The following is a 19,407-nucleotide window of genomic DNA, read 5'->3' as shown; positions in this document are numbered from 1 at the left end:
AGGCAATCAATCAATTTCTCAAGTACCTCCTGATGGTGTTCTGTCCACTCAATCGATTTACTTGATGGTACCACATGATTCCGTTTGTTATTTCTTATGTTGTGCTTTCCTTTCCTCTGTGGTTCACCGTCAGTGTTAGCTTTTAACAGATCATAGAGGGGACTGGCAATCCGGGAGAAGTCTTTGAGGTATTGCCGATAATAGCTGAGCAGGCCAAGAATCTTGCGCAGCTCTCCTACTGTGCTCGGTTTCTTTTCCTTAAGTGCCGTTACAGCGACTGTGTCCGCGGGATCCATACTACTGCCTTCAGCTGAGACAATTCTTCCCAGGTAACGCACCTCCTTCTTAAAGAGCTCACATTTTTTAGGTTTTAACTTGACTCCATGGGATTGCAACCTTTTAAGCACTCTCCGTAACGCTTCCACCTGATCGTTGAAGGACTCAGTGAAGACCAGGATGTCATCTAAATAGGGTATGCAAATTTTATCTCTCAATCCTTCCAGGCATTCCTCCATAAACCGTTGGAATGCTGCAGGCGCATTCATAAGGCCGAAGGGGATACGGATCCATTCGTAGAGGCCCCATGGTGTGGTGAATCCAGTCAGATACCTGCTCTCTGGGGACATGAACCCTTGGTGGTATGCTTTTCCCTGGTCCAGTAGAGAGAACCATGCATTGCCCCCCAAGCCATCGAGGATATCCTGCACCCTGGGTATTGGCTGGCGATCAGGGATTGTTTTGCTGTTCAGGCCCCTATAGTCAATACACAGCCTGAGACTGCCATCTTTCTTTCGAACGCAGACAATTGGGGACGAGTAAGGGGAATGAGACTTGGTCACCCATCCTTGAGCAATCAGATCGTGTAAGTAGTCTTTCATTTCTTGGTATAATGGTTTAGGGACTGATGTGTATGTGCGGGCAACAGGGGTGTTATCGTTTAAATCAATGCTCAGTTGTAAACCTGGAACACAGCCAATATCATCATCTGACTTTGAGAAGGCATGACATTCCTCACGCAACATCTGCTTAAGTTAAAATGTCAACATTTTCAGTAACAAGTGTCATCAATATCGGTCGGAGAGATAGCCAAGGTAATAATTAAAAATTATTTGAAAATAATGTATAATCATTTTTTTTAATAACTTGTAAATAATGATGTTGTCTACTGCAGCTGGGAGTTTGGAGATGGAGAAAACCGAAGCAGACCTTCGTCAAAAGGCAGAGGTGGGTAGTAACTTAGTACATTTACTTCATTTACATACATTTACTTGAGTATTTTTGGGAAAAAATGTTACTTTTAAGAGTAGATGTGGGTACTTTTACTTTAACTCGAGTACATTTCTAATGAAACAGCTGTACTTTTACTTCGTTACGTTGAGCGACGTTCCTCTCGTTACTTTATTTTAATGCAATATGTGTTGTTAAATGCGTAGTTTATACCAAGCGCGCTGTATCTTTTTTTCTGGGCTTGATTCACAAATGAATCACTCTTTTGAGTCGATTCTGTTCAAATTCTTCATCAAACAAGTTGACAGATCTGTCTAAATCGGTTCGTGATGAAATATACATTTGATTATATTTCGGAGACCAGACAGAAGAAGATCCGTCGATGTGTTCAGATGTTCAGTATCAGTCATGTATAGAGTTTAACTCTTTCTTCTCTGTCTATTACATGCCTTTGAATGAAACACTCTTGCAGATTCACTTTATTTCGACATTGTCTAATAATCCAAATGTAGTTGTATAAATTCATATTATACAAACCAAAGAACAGGCAATGATTTTAGGGCTACAGATGGCAGAAATAATGCTGGTCTCTTCTGTTTGTGTTGCAAAGATAGCCTATTTATGATAATAATAGTCATTTAAATAAAACAAATCTAAATAATATAATTGTATATATATATGACGACTTCAGATATAAAAGCCTCTCTAAGTACCATCTGAAATTTTCTTCTTATCAAGCTTGTATGTTTATGTTCAGTTATTTCACTTAAATGGCAATGAACAGTACATATTAATTGTCATTAAAGTGAAATTACTGAACTTAAATATACGAGCTTGATAAAAATGCCTGTTTTAGAAGAACTTTTCAGATGGCACTCAGAGGCTTTTGCATCATGAAGTCTTCATATATATATATATAGGCCTATCCGAAGTAACTCGCTACTTGAGTAGTTTTTTCATTGGATACTTTTTTACTCTTACTCAAGTAACTATTAAGATTATTACTTTTACTTTGAGTAAATATTTCTATAAGTACTTATCAGTTTTGGGATACTCTACCCACCTCTGTCAAAAGGTAGCTTTGTCCAAATCTGAATGGCAGCGGATACAGGACAGTGTGAACGGTGTGGATCTCCAGAAGAGCAGTGTCACATCAGCCGCTGAAGAGAGGGAGGCAGAGAGGGAGGCGCTGTACATGCGCTCTAAAGAGGCCGCCGCACAATGGACCAACACCATCGCGGTGAGTGGGAGCACTGGGATTACAGACCCGCACATGACACAAATAGTAGGCTAAATCGAGGGAACGAATTAGTAAATCGTGCACACAAACTTTTTTTCTTGCGTGTCTCCATACTAAATATGCGTAAACATCATGCTTTTTAATGACCTGGGCAACTTCGGTCCTGGAGGGCCACTGTCCTACAGAGTTTAGCTTCAACCCTAATCAAACACACCTGAACAAGCTAATCGAGGTCCTCAGGATTACTAGAAAATTACAGGCAGGGGATTTATTTTCAGGGTTGGAGCTAATCTCTGTAGGACAGTGGCCCTCCAGGACCCAAGTTGCCTTTTAAGGAAGAAAATAGGCCTTTTTATAAGTCTTTCTTAAGAAATAAGAATAATTTATTAAATGTTTGGATTTTTCAGCTCGTATGTATAACGTATTATAATATTTTGATAATACTCCGGTTTATTTTGTATGCCGTTTGTGTTTAGAATTATTTTTCATTGTTAGTTCGTACTTAACTAATGGTGAACTTACTATACGATTGTCACATGTAGTTCCACACGCTCGAGTCAGAGATAAACTAAGAGTGCTTTAATCACCAATGGGAACATGCAGGAGACACAGGGTCATTACACTCAGACTATACTGGACAGGGAACGACCTCAGACTGAGGCCCCGTCCACACGGAGACGCGTTTCGCTGTATACGTATACATTTTTTATCGTATTGGCGTTTCGTCCACACGGATCCGGCGTTTTCGGAGACTGAAAGCGCTATTTTTTGAAACCGGGTCCCAAGGTGGATAAATCTGAAAACGCCGCCCTTGCGTTTTCGTGTGTACGGCCAATCCGTATATTTTGTGAAACGATGATGTCATCACACCAAGTGTCAACTAGTCAGACACCGTTAAGTCACAGCAACTACATTTATGGTTTTCATATTGTTCAACAAAGTTCTTGATTAAAAAAGAAAAGAAAAAAAGCAGCTACTGTGCCTAATATTATTGTTGTATACAGCGCGCATAAACTCTCATTCTTTAAAAGAAAATAAATAAACCAATACCTGTGTCTCTGAGGGTTAATATGAGACTTGATGTGTACAGTAACAAAGTACAACAAACAAATCTGATTTCATCCTTACAGGGACAACGGCGTGTAAAGCTCGAGGCGAAAGGAGTTCGAGAGGCGATGGCAGAGGAGAAGAGGAAACAGCAGGACCAGGAAGAAGCGGAATACCGGGCGCAGACACGAGAGGAGGCCCTCGAGAGAGCACGTACCCAGCAGTTCTTCCAGACCGACAGAGTGAAAGGCTTCCATGTGTGTGTCTTACGGTATTACATCACAAATCTTCTTCTGTGGTGAAGTGTTATTAAACGATCCTCTTGTTTTATAGAGCGCTCTGTTCCTGACGGAGGTCCAGCAGGAGAGGAAGGCTCAGATCGAGCTGAAGCGCATGCAAGCGATTGCCAGCAGAAACGAAGACAAAGAGTTCTTGGCTGAAAGGTCTCGCAGAGAAGAGCTGGCGGTCCAGCGGGATCAGCAGATCGCCCAGCAGAGGAGCCGAGACCGCCAGGCCATCTCCGACAGCTGGAAACTACAGTAAGGAGAAATCATCTATGCTTCAGTGCACACACAGCTAACAACAATACACTCAGTGCACACACAGCTAACAATACACTCAGTGCACACACAGCTAACAACAATACACTCAGTGCACACACAGCTAACAATACACTCAGTGCACACACAGCTAACAATACACTCAGTGCACACTTAATTGTCACATTAAATCGAGCTTAGATGGTTTGGGCTGAACTTTTTGTTCAGGGACAGGCTCGCTTAGCTGCACAGCATGAACAGTACCACTCTTTTCAGATTTTCGTTTGTTTTGTCTTTCAGATTCATTTGAGCAAGCGATATTGAGTTTTTCCAGCAACACCTCATCTGGAACAGTGGGATCTGAGAGGCATGTTTGAATGTCACTTTGGACGCGATCATTTTGCAATCCGGTCAAGACTGTGTGCAAAAACATATTCTGGACTAAAGCAGGATCATATTTTAAGCCTGAATCATCCTCCTGAGAAGCAAACAGAATTTTCTGTCTAAGATCAAGGGCTCGTATTAGGAAGCTTTGTGGCGTTTCTCTACTGCGCTGAGCTTCGGTGGTGAGTTGCTTATATAGCTCAGTAGCATTTTTCTCCTGATAATGAGACCGAAGTATGCCTCTCAGCATGGGGAGAGTCAGCCCTGCCTTTCCCTCCAGATAGCTCCGCAGCTGAAGCCCTGGTGTGATAGCTCTGATGACAGAATCTATTATTTCCTGTTCTGGATAGCCCTTATTGAGTCCGCTTTCTATCTGCCTTGCCAGACTGGAAAATGAGAGACGATCCTTCTGTCCTGGATCTCCTATTAGACCAGAAATTTTGAAGTCTTTGTGCCAGGTTGAGTTAATTTGTCTCTGTGATGTGTGCGGAGAATAAACTGGGCCATGGTCTACATACGTCTGTCTGTTTATTGCATTTTGTACTGTGGTAGGACTAATGTGCATGGCAGAAACCAACTCAGCTGCACTTCTTCCACTTTCTGGTATTTCTCTTTGGACTGTATGGACCTCTCCAGGTTTATTTTCCTCTCTCTCTGCGCCTGGGTCAGACTCATTAACTGTGATTCCCATGAGCTGACTCAGATTGTCATTAATGGTCAGAAGTTCAGCCATGCCGCCATCCTCTAACTCATCTAGCTCTGGTCTCAGAAGATGGTTACTAAGGCCGCCCAAAAGGGACAAACGAGTCACATTTGTCTCCTCCTCTCGTATTAGCTGAAGAGAGACACTGAGTTTTGCCAGCTTTTCACATGATAGCGTGCATATTTTCTCACTAATTTCATCCTGAAGACGTTTAAGCTCATCCATTTTTTTTTTTTTTTTTTTTGCTGCGGTGTAGACAGGCTTTTGAGGGTGTTTACCTTACTGACTTGACCTTGTGACAACTCCAAGTGCACACACTGCTCAATCAGTCTTTACCACCACTCATCCGGAATATCTCACACTGCTGCTCATCTGGGTCACTAAGAAGGGGACGATGTTGCAAAATGGGCTCTACCGGTCAGGGAGTCACTACATCGAACATCTATCCCAGCGGTGCCTCCAAAATGTAGTACCCTCACCGCCTGATGAGGGGAAATAGATGAATAAATTAACACAGACACGGAGCTGCTGCTGCTGCATATCATCAAAGTCTGTATTGTTTTCTTATACAATGTAAAACAGTTTTCACTCTTATGTCAATCAATGACAGCGCATCATTTCAAGAGTAGTAATCACAAAATATAGAACAGAACTACATATACACAATATTTTCCCTTTACTGCTGTGTCTACAGATTAAGCATTATGTACTATGAGATATTCACTGATAACATTTTCCATGTGAATAAATCCTAAAAATGTGTTCATGTTAGCCAGAATTATTCTTTCTGATACACTTTTTAGTACAGACACTCATTTTCACAGTTATTTGGCACTTACAACTTACTCATTGTATTATTTCACCAAAACACATGTTATTTGTGGACTTTACTCTAATATTGCGTATTTTCTCTGAGACCGCATGGTCTCCATCACTAGCATGGAAATGTGTAACTAGCACGCGTGACGCAGCACACAGACGTGACTTGAAGCGAACTTTTACATGTCCGTAATAACAGTAAACTTAAACACTTTAAACAATGTGGTTAACATTTCTTAAACTCTTACATATTAAAAACATACTCTTATTGTTTTACTATCCATAGTTCATACCTGATGAGGGGAAATAGATGAATAAATTAACACAGACACGGAGCTGCTGCTGCTGCATATCATCAAAGTCTGTATTGTTTGAGCAGCGCGCGCGCGCCCCCTCCTCAAGCAGGCGAACACCTCCCAAAGGAAAAGCAATCAAATAATCGAACGATTGAGCAGGGAACATTAATCAACGAAATAAACACATTTAAGGAATAAATTCTCTTGTCATCCATATATCTTACATATAACATATTTACTACTATTTATCTACTTAATGATTTACAATTACGTATCTACTTTTGTAACCACCACACGGACACCCTGTGATAATTTACTCACCACGATGTCATCCGAGATATCCATGTCTTTCTTTCTTCAGTCGAAAAGAAATTAAGGTTTTTGAGGAAAACATTACAGGATTTTTCTCCACAGAATGGACTTAAATTGCAACCAACTGTTCAAAGAAGGTTCAAATGTCCGTCTCAATGCAGCTTCAAAGTCACGGCACGATCCCAGTCGAGAAATAAGAGTCTTACGAAACGATCGGTCATTTTCAAAAAAAAAAAAAAAATTATATATATTATATATATATATATATATATATATATATATATATAGAATAATAATAATAATATTATAATATAATATACACTTTTTAAATCACAAATGCTCGTCTGTACCATCTCTGAGATGTGCCGCGCATTGCGTCATCACATTCCCATGACCTCACCCTATTTCGCGGGAACTAAGGGTTGCTAGGCAACAGTGTTAGCAAGTCACAAGAGTCAGAGCATAAAACAAAAATTTGTCTGTCGATATACTTCTTGCTAATTCAACGAATTCGTGAAGTTAAAATGTCAAAATTTTCAGTAACAAGTGTCATCAATATCGGTCGGAGAGATAGCCAAGGTAATAATTAAAAATTATTTGAAAATAATGTATAATCATTTTTTTTAATAACTTGTAAATAATGATGTTGTCTACTGCAGCTGGGAGTTTGGAGATGGAGAAAACCGAAGCAGACCTTCGTCAAAAGGCAGAGGTGGGTAGTAACTTAGTACATTTACTTCGTTTACATACATTTACTTGAGTATTTTTTTGGAAAAATGTTACTTTTAAGAGTAGATGTGGGTACTTTTACTTTAACTCGAGTACATTTCTAATGAAACAGCTGTACTTTTACTTCGTTACGTTGAGCGACGTTCCTCTCGTTACTTTATTTTAATGCAATATGTGTTGTTAAATGCGTAGTTTATACCAAGCGCGCTGTATCTTTTTTTCTGGGCTTAATTCACAAATGAATCACTCTTTTGAGTCGATTCTGTTCAAATACTTCATCAAACAAGTTGACAGATCTGTCTAAATCGGTTCGTGATGAAATATACATTTGATTATATTTCGGAGACCAGACAGAAGAAGATCCGTCGATGTGTTCAGATGTTCAGTATCAGTCATGTATAGAGTTTAACTCTTTCTTCTCTGTCTATTACATGCCTTTGAATGAAACACTCTTGCAGATTCACTTTATTTCGACATTGTCTAATAATCCAAATATAGTTGTATAAATTCATATTATACAAACCAAAGAACAGGCAATGATTTTAGGGCTACAGATGGCAGAAATAATGCTGGTCTCTTCTGTTTGTGTTGCAAAGATAGCCTATTTATGATAATAATAGTCATTTAAATAAAACAAATCTAAATAATATAATTGTATATATATATGACGACTTCAGATATAAAAGCCTCTCTAAGTACCATCTGAAATTTTCTTCTTATCAAGCTTGTATGTTTATGTTCAGTTATTTCACTTAAATGGCAATGAACAGTACATATTAATTGTCATTAAAGTGAAATTACTGAACTTAAATATACGAGCTTGATAAAAATGCCTGTTTTAGAAGAACTTTTCAGATGGCACTCAGAGGCTTTTGCATCATGAAGTCTTCATATATATATATATAGGCCTATCCGAAGTAACTCGCTACTTGAGTAGTTTTTTCATTGGATACTTTTTTACTCTTACTCAAGTAACTATTAAGATTATTACTTTTACTTTGAGTAAATATTTCTATAAGTACTTATCAGTTTTGGGATACTCTACCCACCTCTGTCAAAAGGTAGCTTTGTCCAAATCTGAATGGCAGCGGATACAGGACAGTGTGAACGGTGTGGATCTCCAGAAGAGCAGTGTCACATCAGCCGCTGAAGAGAGGGAGGCAGAGAGGGAGGCGCTGTACATGCGCTCTAAAGAGGCCGCCGCACAATGGACCAACACCATCGCGGTGAGTGGGAGCACTGGGATTACAGACCCGCACATGACACAAATAGTAGGCTAAATCGAGGGAACGAATTAGTAAATCGTGCACACAAACTTTTTTTCTTGCGTGTCTCCATACTAAATATGCGTAAACATCATGCTTTTTAATGACCTGGGCAACTTCGGTCCTGGAGGGCCACTGTCCTACAGAGTTTAGCTTCAACCCTAATCAAACACACCTGAACAAGCTAATCGAGGTCCTCAGGATTACTAGAAAATTACAGGCAGGGGATTTATTTTCAGGGTTGGAGCTAATCTCTGTAGGACAGTGGCCCTCCAGGACCCAAGTTGCCTTTTAAGAAAGAAAATAGGCCTTTTTATAAGTCTTTATTAAGAAATAAGAATAATTTATTAAAAAAAATATGTTATTTGGTTGGATTTTTCAGCTCGTATGTATAACGTATTATAATATTTTGATAATACTCCGGTTTATTTTGTATGCCGTTTGTGTTTAGAATTATTTTTCATTGTTAGTTCGTACTTAACTAATGGTGAACTTACTATACGATTGTCACATGTAGTTCCACACGCTCGAGTCAGAGATAAACTAAGAGTGCTTTAATCACCAATGGGAACATGCAGGAGACACAGGGTCATTACACTCAGACTATACTGGACAGGGAACGACCTCAGACTGAGGGCTAAAACACACATAGCACACAAAAGAGATCATTAACTGTACAACAGATTAGAGGAATGATTAATCAAACACACTGGGAAACTAGGTCAAATGACACAGGAGAACGGGAACAGAACTAAAACACAAACTAACCCTAAAAAGAACATACACAATACAAACAAATGTTACCATTATTTATTCTTTTGAACATGTGCAGATACTTTTATTTGTTTATTTATATAGCCTTGTTTATACTTCTCGCTGTCTAATTTTCTTTTTGTGTCTGTGCCCCTATTATAATATTAAGTTATGGTTTGGTATAATGTTAAATTGTAATTTGAATGTCATCTTGATGTGATGTTTTAGTTTTTCTACGTTAAAAGAAAATAAATAAACCAATACCTGTGTCTCTGAGGGTTAATATGAGACTTGATGTGTACAGTAACAAAGTACAACAAACAAATCTGATTTCATCCTTACAGGGACAACGGCGTGTAAAGCTCGAGGCGAAAGGAGTTCGAGAGGCGATGGCAGAGGAGAAGAGGAAACAGCAGGACCAGGAAGAAGCGGAATACCGGGCGCAGACACGAGAGGAGGCCCTCGAGAGAGCACGTACCCAGCAGTTCTTCCAGACCGACAGAGTGAAAGGCTTCCATGTGTGTGTCTTACGGTATTACATCACAAATCTTCTTCTGTGGTGAAGTGTTATTAAACGATCCTCTTGTTTTATAGAGCGCTCTGTTCCTGACGGAGGTCCAGCAGGAGAGGAAGGCTCAGATCGAGCTGAAGCGCATGCAAGCGATTGCCAGCAGAAACGAAGACAAAGAGTTCTTGGCTGAAAGGTCTCGCAGAGAAGAGCTGGCGGTCCAGCGGGATCAGCAGATCGCCCAGCAGAGGAGCCGAGACCGCCAGGCCATCTCCGACAGCTGGAAACTACAGTAAGGAGAAATCATCTATGCTTCAGTGCACACACAGCTAACAACAATACACTCAGTGCACACACAGCTAACAATACACTCAGTGCACACACAGCTAACAACAATACACTCAGTGCACACACAGCTAACAATACACTCAGTGCACACACAGCTAACAATACACTTAGTGCACACACAGCTAACAATACACTCAGTGCACACACAGCTAACAATACACTCAGTGCACACACAGCTAACAATACACTCAGTGCACACACAGCTAACAACAATACACTCAGTGCACACACAGCTAACAACAATACACTCAGTGCACACACAGCTAACAACAATACACTCAGTGCACACACAGCTAACAACAACACACTCAGTGCACACACAGCTAACAACACACTCAGTGCACACACAGCTAACAACACACTCAGTGCACACACAGCTAACAACAACACACTCAGTGCACACACAGCTAACAACAATACACTCAGTGCACACACAGCTAACAACACACTCAGTGCACACACAGCTAACAACACACTCAGTGCACACACAGCTAACAACAATACACTCAGTGCACACACAGCTAACAACAACACACTCAGTGCACACACAGCTAACAACACACTCAGTGCACACACAGCTAACAACAACACACTCAGTGCACACACAGCTAACAACAATACACTCAGTGCACACACAGCTAACAACACACTCAGTGCACACACAGCTAACAACACACTCAGTGCACACACAGCTAACAACACACTCAGTGCACACACAGCTAACAACAATACACTCAGTGCACACACAGCTAACAACACACTCAGTGCACACACAGCTAACAACACACTCAGTGCACACACAGCTAACAACAACACACTCAGTGCACACACAGCTAACAACAACACACTCAGTGCACACACAGCTAACAACACACTCAGTGCACACACAGCTAACAACACACTCAGTGCACACTCACCCCGCCCTCACCCGCACCGCACCCTCACCCGCGCCGCGCCCTCACCCGCACCCCGCCCTCACCCGCACCGCACCCTCACCCGCGCCGCGCCCTCACCCGCGCCGCGCCCTCACCCGCACCCCGCCCTCACCCGCACCCCGCCCTCACCCGCGCCGCGCCCTCACCCCGCCCTCACCCGCACCCCGCCCTCACCCGCACCGCACCCTCACCCGCGCCGCGCCCTCACCCGCACCCCGCCCTCACCCGCACCCCGCCCTCACCCGCGCCGCGCCCTCACCCCGCCCTCACCCGCGCCGCGCCCTCACCCCGCCCTCACCCGCACCCCGCCCTCACCCGCGCCGCGCCCTCACCCCGTCCTCACCCGCACCGCAAACCATCACCCTCACCCCGCCCTCACCCGCACCGCACCCTCACCCCGCCCTCACCCGCACCCTCACCCTCACCCGCACCCCGCCCTCACCCGCACCCCGCCCTCACCGCACCCTCACCCCGCCCTCACCCGCACCCCGCCCTCACCCGCACCCCGCCCTCACCCGCACCAAAAATACACTCCACCAATGATGTATAAATAATGTTTTTATGTGAATGTTTTGAGAACATGATTAAAGGCCAGAAAACTTTGAACGAACTTTCTATTAATGTTACTAGAAGAACGTTTGTTCGTAACCATGAGAGAACCTTCTCTAAAGCTGGGAATTCCCTTAAAGCACAAGGTGTCTGACGTTTCCTGCTTTATTAGGTGTAAGGTTAATGAGATGAAGAAAGCGCAGAAGAGGCAGGAGATGAGGAGGGAGGCTGAAGAAATGGAGCAACTCATAGATTATAATCTGAGGGAACAGGCCATGAAAGAGTGCAAGAAACAAGAAGAGAAGAGGAGCTCGATGAAAGCTTATCAGGTAAGGCGGTTGTTGGACAACATCCACACTGTGAAAGCAGACTGAATCAGATGCGGTTTAGAAATCCCTTCTTCTGTCTTCCATCAGGACCTTCGGACCGAAAGAGAGCTGATGAGAGCAGCAGAGGCTCTGATGATTGAGGAAGAGGAGGAGAAGGGAAAGCAGATCGTCAGCCAGAAAGAAGAACAGAGGAGAGTGTGGAAAGAAAAGCGGATGGAAATAATCAGGTATTGTACATCAGACAAATGCGTCCTGTGGTGGAGATTACAGGATTCTCATTAGTGCCAGAAATTAACTTATTTATTTTGCTCCCTGCTAAATTGTACATGTATGAGGGCTAACACGTATAAAACACACAGCATGCTGATTATTTATGTTAAACACTTCCAACCCATACTCAACTTGATATATTAAATGCTAGACAACGCATTTTGTTACTTTAAAACTGTGAATCTCTAGAGATCATGGGCTGTTATTTATTTATAGTATACAGTGTTTAGAATTTTTTTTTAATTACCTTTTATTTTTATAGTTTAAGTTTTAGGAATTGTGAGTATGTGCTTTTGTCATTTTTTTTATTTGTTTTTTATTTGATTTCTTTTGAGCTTTATTTTATATTTATTTCTGTTTTAGTTTTAGTAATTTTAGTAATTTTAGTACTTCAACTTACAAATTGAAATGTTATTTCAGTGAGTTGCCAAGGCAACATTTCTAAGTTTAAGGTTTAAGTTTCTCATCTAATATTTTTATTTTTTATTTTTAGCTCCATAACACTGTAAACCCTAACGCTCAAAATAATTCATTGTTTTGAGTAGGGCCAACTCAAATTATACAAATTAGTTCCATCAAATTAACAAAAGATACTTACAATTTTATGAGTATTTAAAACTTTCTTTTTTCTTTTGAGTTCACAAAACTGACACATTTTAAGTAAGTTGAATTGTTCGGGGTTTTGAGTTCTATGAACTTGTTTCTTTTCATTTTGACAAGCTTAAATTTAACTGAAACTAGGCTGGGATTTTTTGTGGGAGATTTAGTATTGTTTAATGTTTTGTAATGCTAGTTTATAAGAGTTTCTGTTATGTTGGGTTTTTTGGGGAGTTATCATCATGGCTGGTGACGAGTGGAGCATGAGCTTGGTTTGAGAACAGTGTGTGTTAAATGTTTTAAGTTGCTGTACTCATTCCGCAAGTATAATGATATGCTGATGCTATCAAGGCATCGTGTCACCAATACGCTGATTTCACGCAGCCGTTATTTTGAAATCGAACGCGAGGCTCCGGTGGGAAGAAAACCGGAAGTGTCGCCTTTAATCACAGGAGAGTCGTGAATGTGATAGCGTATTGTTGTGTTTAATGATGTTGTGTCAATTCTAAAAATGTACAAACATGTCTTTCATACTTTAGACTATATACAGTGAAATTCATTTATAAATAAAAATTTTTTTTTATATATAATTCAGAATATAAAAAACGAAGCAGGAATGAACTATATACATATCCTATATTGGATAATAACATCCAAAAGTGTAAATCGCGGCAGCAGCTTCAGGATGGTAATCCAAGGCACTGTTGTTTATCTTTACTTCCGGGGTTTTACCCACCGGAGCCTCACTTTCGATTTCAAAATGGCGGCTGCGTGAAATCAGCGTATTAGCAAGGTAGCACTTACTGAATTAGCTGGTTAAATCTAACCAAGTTTCCACTACTAAAAATGTTGAAGTTGAGATTACATGACAATTTTAAGTTGTTGTATGAATTATCTTACTCAAATATTTCAAGTTTAGAGCAATTAAAATGTATGATTACAAAACAAAAATCTGCAAGCTCTGCTTACTTAAACATTCAATTTCTTAACTTAAACGATTTGATGTACTGATTACCTCAAATTATTTGAGTTTTGCCAATTTTATTCGGGTTTACAGTGTATTTAACCAACTAGAAACTGCTCTTTCTGAGTGTTTGTTTCAAATTCAAACTTGCTTGCAAACCAGTTCCAATATTTAATTTGTCTGTGAAAGGTCTTTTGGGAACATTTATACAAATGTAAATAAATTAGTGTATAAACCTAAATTCAAAATAAACTAATTCAAAAGATTGCTACCTGACAAACCATTCGACATCCACATTCTTACAACTTGCTCATTCATGAATCACACCTAACTGGGAAGGTTATTGAAATCAGTGTGGGAAGCCTGGAGAGAAAGTATACTTCTTCCCACTGCTTGCTTTGTCTCAGAACTGAGCTTGTATTTGTCTTTATGTTTGCTTTAGAGAGCGTCAAAGACCCAGAGACACTGTTGTGCAGAAGTTAGCCATGCAGAAGCAGCAAGAAATCAGCCATGAGGAACCGCGCATCGCTAAAGTAGTCGCTGAACGTGAGGCCGAACATGCCCGAGTGCAGTGTGAGAAAGAGGAGAAACATGCAGCCATGTTGGACTCTATCGCTGCACACAGAGAATCCAAGGTAAATGGCCTATTCCTGATGTTTTTATACATGTAAACATGTTTAAATCTGCGCTCCGCGTCGTGCCTCACATCGCCCCTCAGCCGCTCCACTGTAACACACGGCTGCGCGGGGCTTATGGCTTCATTTTACCACAGGGTTAGAGCGTCACACTGTTTATATACATAATTTGAAATGCATTTATTGAAATAAACATTTTTCTCAACTCTATATCAGACGCGAGAGCTGCAACGAAAGGCAGAGGAAGAAAAACATATCTCTCTGGAGACGCTGTATGCCCTGAAGGAAGCAGATAAACTCTTCAAGGAAAAGGAACAACTTGAAGTTCAAAAATCTAGAGAAGAAAGAACAGCACTCCATGACAGCCACATACAACAAATGGTGGGTATTATTTTAATATGTTTTATTTTATGCATTGAACTTTTGAACTTTCAGAAATTGTAATTTCTCTCTAATGCAACATTGGTTTTGTAAAGGCTGAAAAACGTGGAAGGGATCTCCATGCAAGAAAAGAACAGAACGACTTTGCGGCGGAGAACATGGCTCTCTTGGTTGAGGAGGAAAACCAGTTCCAGAAATACGCCAGTCGAGTCATCGAAAGAGCCCGGATGGCAGAGAGAAACGTCTCCCCTCTCCAGAAGAACAGGCAGTCAGTCCGTGGAAACGTCAAGGGCGCGCAAGTATTTTTTTCGTAATATCCAGTTCTTTAGAAGAACTCGATATTGCGACAGAAACTTTTAACTCTCTCTTTTCCAGCACTTTAGACACAGTTGCTCCGTTGCGCTTAAAGAAGATTAAAGAAAATAGTCCAACGCCGTGGTACAACGAGCACACTCAGGCCCTTAAAGGGTTAGTTCACCCAAAAATGAAAATTATGTCATCAATGACTCACCCTCATGTCGTTCCAAGCCCGTAAGACCTCCGTTCATCTTCGGAACACAGTTTAAGATATTTTAGATTTTGTCCGAGAGCTTTCTGTCCCTCCATTGAAAATGTAAATTATCACTTACGCACCATTTTAAAAAATATAGCAATATCAAAATACAAACAATGTAGAATAGCTTGAATACAGCGTGCGTCTCCCTCAGACTGTAAACGAAGCAGCGCCCGAGCTTCGTTTACAGTCTGAGGGAGACGCACGCTGTATTCAAGCTATTCTACATTGTTTGTATTTTGGTATTGCTATATTTTTTAAAATGGTGCGTAAGTGATAACACCAGATAACACGTCAGCAGCGTCTTACGTCAGCAGCGTCACTGCGGAGTCGTGAACGCGGATTGACAACAGACCCGGAAGAGAATACAATGCTGAATAAAGTTGTAGTTTTTGTTATTTTTGGACCAAAATGTATTTTTGATGCTTCAAAAAATTCGAACTAATTCTGGCATTAGTGGAATTGCATTAGCATGGTTTAAATCATACTTATCTGACCGTTATCAGTTTGTAGCAGTAAATGAAGAGATGTCTCATCGATCACAAGTTCAGTATGGCGTACCACAAGGCTCAGTACTAGGACCGCTGCTGTTCACTCTGTACATGCTACCCTTGGGAGATATCATTAGGAAGCATGGCATTAGTTTTCACTGTTATGCTGATGATACTCAGCTCTATATTTCTTCACGCCCTGACGAAACTTACCAATTCACAAAATTAACGGAATGTATACCTGATATAAAAAATTGGATGACTAGTAATTTCTTACTACTTAATTCTGAAAAAACAGAGATTCTAATTATTGGACAAAAAACGTCCTCACGTAATAACCTAGAATACTGTCTAACACTGGATGGCTGCTCTGTGAAGTCTTCGTCGTCCGTCAGGAACCTGGGTGTGCTCTTTGATACCAATCTTTCATTTGAAAGTCACGTGTCTAGTGTCTGTAAAACCGCATTCTTCCATCTTAAAAATATATCTAAATTACGTCATATGCTCTCATTGACAAATGCGGAACAATTAGTCCATGCGTTCATGACCTCAAGGCTAGATTATTGTAATGCTATTATGGGTGGTTGCCCTGCACGCTTAATAAACAAACTACAGCTGGTCCAAAACACAGCAGCTCGAGTTCTTACCAGAACCAGGAAGTATGACCATATTAGCCCGGTTCTGTCAACACTGCACTGGCTCCCTATTAAACATCGTATACATTTTAAAATATTGCTGATTACTTACAAAGCACTAAATGGTTTAGCTCCGCAGTACTTGAGCGAGCTCTTAACGCATTATAGTCCTTCACGTCTATTGCGATCTCAAAACTACGGCCAGTTGATAATACCTAGAATATCAAAATCGACTGCTGGCGGTAGATCCTTTTCCTATTTAGCACCAAAACTTTGGAACAGTCTTTCTAACATTGTCCGGGAAGCAAACACACTCTGTCAGTTCAAAGCTAGACTAAAGACACATCTCTTTGACCTAGCATACACATAACACATTATAGACTTCTATAATTCAATATTAGGCTGCATAGATTAGGTCAGCCGGAACCGGGAACACTTCCCATAAATCCTGATGTACTCGTTACATCATAAGAATGGCGTCTACGCTAATATTAGTCTCTCTGTTTATCCCGAGGTTTACTGCAGTCCGCCGGATCCAAATCTGATGAAGGACCTTCGGCTGGACACGATGACAGCGCAGTCCTGAAATGTCCACTAGTCTCTCCTCTGTGAAGGCCTCCCTCCTTCCCTCCCTTTACCTATCTACAGATAAAGCGTTGTCGGGATAATTCCGGTTCGCATGGCTACGTGGAAGCGATACAAATTCTGTATTATTAATTTTAAGGCCAGACAAGTAGTTTGTTGAGGGTTGATTTGTAGGGAAGGACTACACGCCTGCGCACATATATTCAAACGCACATACCTATAGACTGAAGTCGTAATATGCATGTGCACGCCATCGGCGTTCTCACTGGTTCGCGTTTTTGACGTTTGCGCAGAAAGAACTTAGAGTTTTCTGTTAGAACGGTGTCGTGTTAGCGGCCCCTAAGTTAATAACTACATTTTACATTTACATTTAGTCATTTAGCAGATGCTTTTGTCCAAAGCAACTTACAAATTAGGACTAAATTATGCGAGTCATCGTGAAGAGGCAAGAAACAACACAAGAAGTGCTCAGAATACGAAGTTCAGGCATTGGTCAGAGTAGCATAAGCCCGATAAGCGAGGATTTAAAGGAAAAAGGAGATATTTAAAAAAAAAAAATTTATGAGGTTCAGTGCTCATGGAAGAGATGGGTTTTCAGCTGTCTTTTGAATGTTGTCAGGGATTCTGCATTCCGGATGAGGGTAGGGAGAGCATTCCACCAGCATGGAACTGTGAATGAGAATGTTCTGGAAAGTGATTGTGTGGCTCTCTGTGATGGAACCACGAGCCGTCGCTCGTTGACCGATTGTAGGCTTCTGGTAGGGATGTAGGCTCTTAGGAGTGAGTGAAAGTAGGAGGAGCTGAGCCTGTGATAGATCTGTAAGCAAGCGTCAATGCCTTGAACTTGATGCGAGCAGCGAGAGGTAGCCAGTGCAGAGAGATGAACAGAGGAGTGACATGGGCCCTCTTGGGCTCGTTGAACACAAGACGAGCTGCAGCATTCTGAATCATTTGTAGAGGTTTGGTTGCACATGATGGAAGTCCAGCCAGAAGAGCATTGCAGTAGTCAAGCCTAGAGATAACCAGGGCCTGGACGAGAAGTTGTGTTGCATGCTCGGTTAGGAAAGGCCTGATCTTCCTGATGTTGTGCAGTGCAAACCTGCATGATCGAGCTGTCTTTGAAATGTGGTCTGTGTAGGTCAGCTGGTCATCCAATATCACTCCAAGATTTCTGACCGACCTTGATGGGGTGATTGATGATGATTCTAGCTGGATAGTGAAGTTGTGCTGTAGAGACGGATTGGCAGGGAGGACGAGAAGCTCAGTCTTTGCCAGGCTGAGCTGCAGGTGGTGTTCCTTCATCCATGTCGAGATGTCCGCCAGACAGCTTGAGATCCGTGCAGCTACTGTGGGATCATCTGGTTGAAATGAGAGGAAGAGCTGTATGTCATCAGCATAGCAGTGGTAGGAGAAACCATGTGCCTGTATGATGTGTCCCAGTGATGTGGTGTAGATGGAGAAGAGCAAGGGTCCAAGAACTGAACCCTGAGGAACCCCTGTGATCAGTTGATGAGCTTTGGATACCTCGTCTCCCCATGCGACCCTGAAGGACCTACCTGTGAGTTAAGACTCTAACCAGTGGAGGGAAGTTCCTGTGATGCCCAGTGATGAGAGGGTGGACAGAAGGATCTGATGATTCACAGTGTCGAAGGCAGCAGATCCAGGAGAATGAGAACTGAAGAGTTGGAAGCAGCTTTTGCGATCCGTAAGGGCTTCTGTGACCGACAGTAATGCAGTCTCAGTTGAATGCCCTTTCTTGAAGCCGGATTGGTTGACATCCAGCTGGTTGGTCAGAGACAAGAAGGATGTTACTTGGTTGAAAGCAACTCGTTCAAGTGTTTTCGCAATGAATGGTAGGGGAGAGACAGGTCTGTAATTCTCTACAAGTGATGTGTTTAGTGTTGGTTTTTTAAGCAGTGGAGTTACCCGAGCCTGCTGGAATGCTGTAGGGAAAGTGCCAGTATGGAGGGATGAGTTGATGATGTGTGTGAGTGCTGGTAGAAGTGTGGGAGAGATGGCTTGTAGAAGGTGTGAGGGGATGGGGTCTAGAGGAGAGGAGGTAGGATGACTGGAGAGGAGAAGTTTAGATACTTCTTCATCGGTTAGCAGAGAGAAGGAGGAGAGAGGGTTATAGTTGTTGTTTTGGTGAAGAAGTTAGCAAAATCATCAGCAGTTAAAGAGGAGGTGGGTGGAAGAGGAAGACAGAGGAGAGAGTTAAACGTCTTGAAGAGTGATCGTGTGTTAGAGGAGCTGTTGATCTTGTCACCTTTTGTTGATGTTCATTTCTTCATATTTCCACAACAAGATCAACAG

The 19,407-nt window shown here is 41.7% G+C and overlaps 2 protein-coding genes across 2 annotated transcripts; both read left to right on the top strand.

Annotated features, from left to right (window-relative positions):
• Window positions 1–1,034: 1,034 nt before the first annotated feature.
• Window positions 1,035–5,340, top strand: LOC309486607 (cilia- and flagella- associated protein 210-like). The gene is made up of 6 exons (XM_082153958.1): window positions 1,035–1,091; window positions 1,172–1,224; window positions 2,303–2,467; window positions 3,598–3,771; window positions 3,848–4,053; window positions 4,354–5,340. Exons 1-6 carry the CDS (start codon window positions 1,037–1,039, stop codon window positions 4,361–4,363), a joined length of 663 nt encoding a protein of 220 aa, XP_082010084.1. The 5' UTR covers window positions 1,035–1,036; the 3' UTR covers window positions 4,364–5,340.
• A 1,648-nt stretch (window positions 5,341–6,988) lies between these two features.
• LOC309486604 (cilia- and flagella- associated protein 210-like) lies at window positions 6,989–19,178 on the top strand. Its single transcript, XM_082153956.1, has 10 exons — window positions 6,989–7,146; window positions 7,227–7,279; window positions 8,358–8,522; window positions 9,659–9,832; window positions 9,909–10,114; window positions 11,827–11,983; window positions 12,071–12,210; window positions 14,257–14,449; window positions 14,666–14,830; window positions 14,926–19,178. Exons 1-10 carry the CDS (start codon window positions 7,092–7,094, stop codon window positions 15,142–15,144), a joined length of 1,527 nt encoding a protein of 508 aa, XP_082010082.1. The 5' UTR covers window positions 6,989–7,091; the 3' UTR covers window positions 15,145–19,178.
• The last annotated feature ends 229 nt before the right edge of the window (window positions 19,179–19,407 follow it).

The sequence above is a fragment of the Leuciscus leuciscus genome, assembly GCF_965113295.1.
Source record: "Leuciscus leuciscus genome assembly, chromosome: 22".
NCBI lineage: Eukaryota > Metazoa > Chordata > Actinopteri > Cypriniformes > Leuciscidae > Leuciscus > Leuciscus leuciscus.
This window is presented reverse-complemented; position numbering and strand designations above follow the sequence as displayed.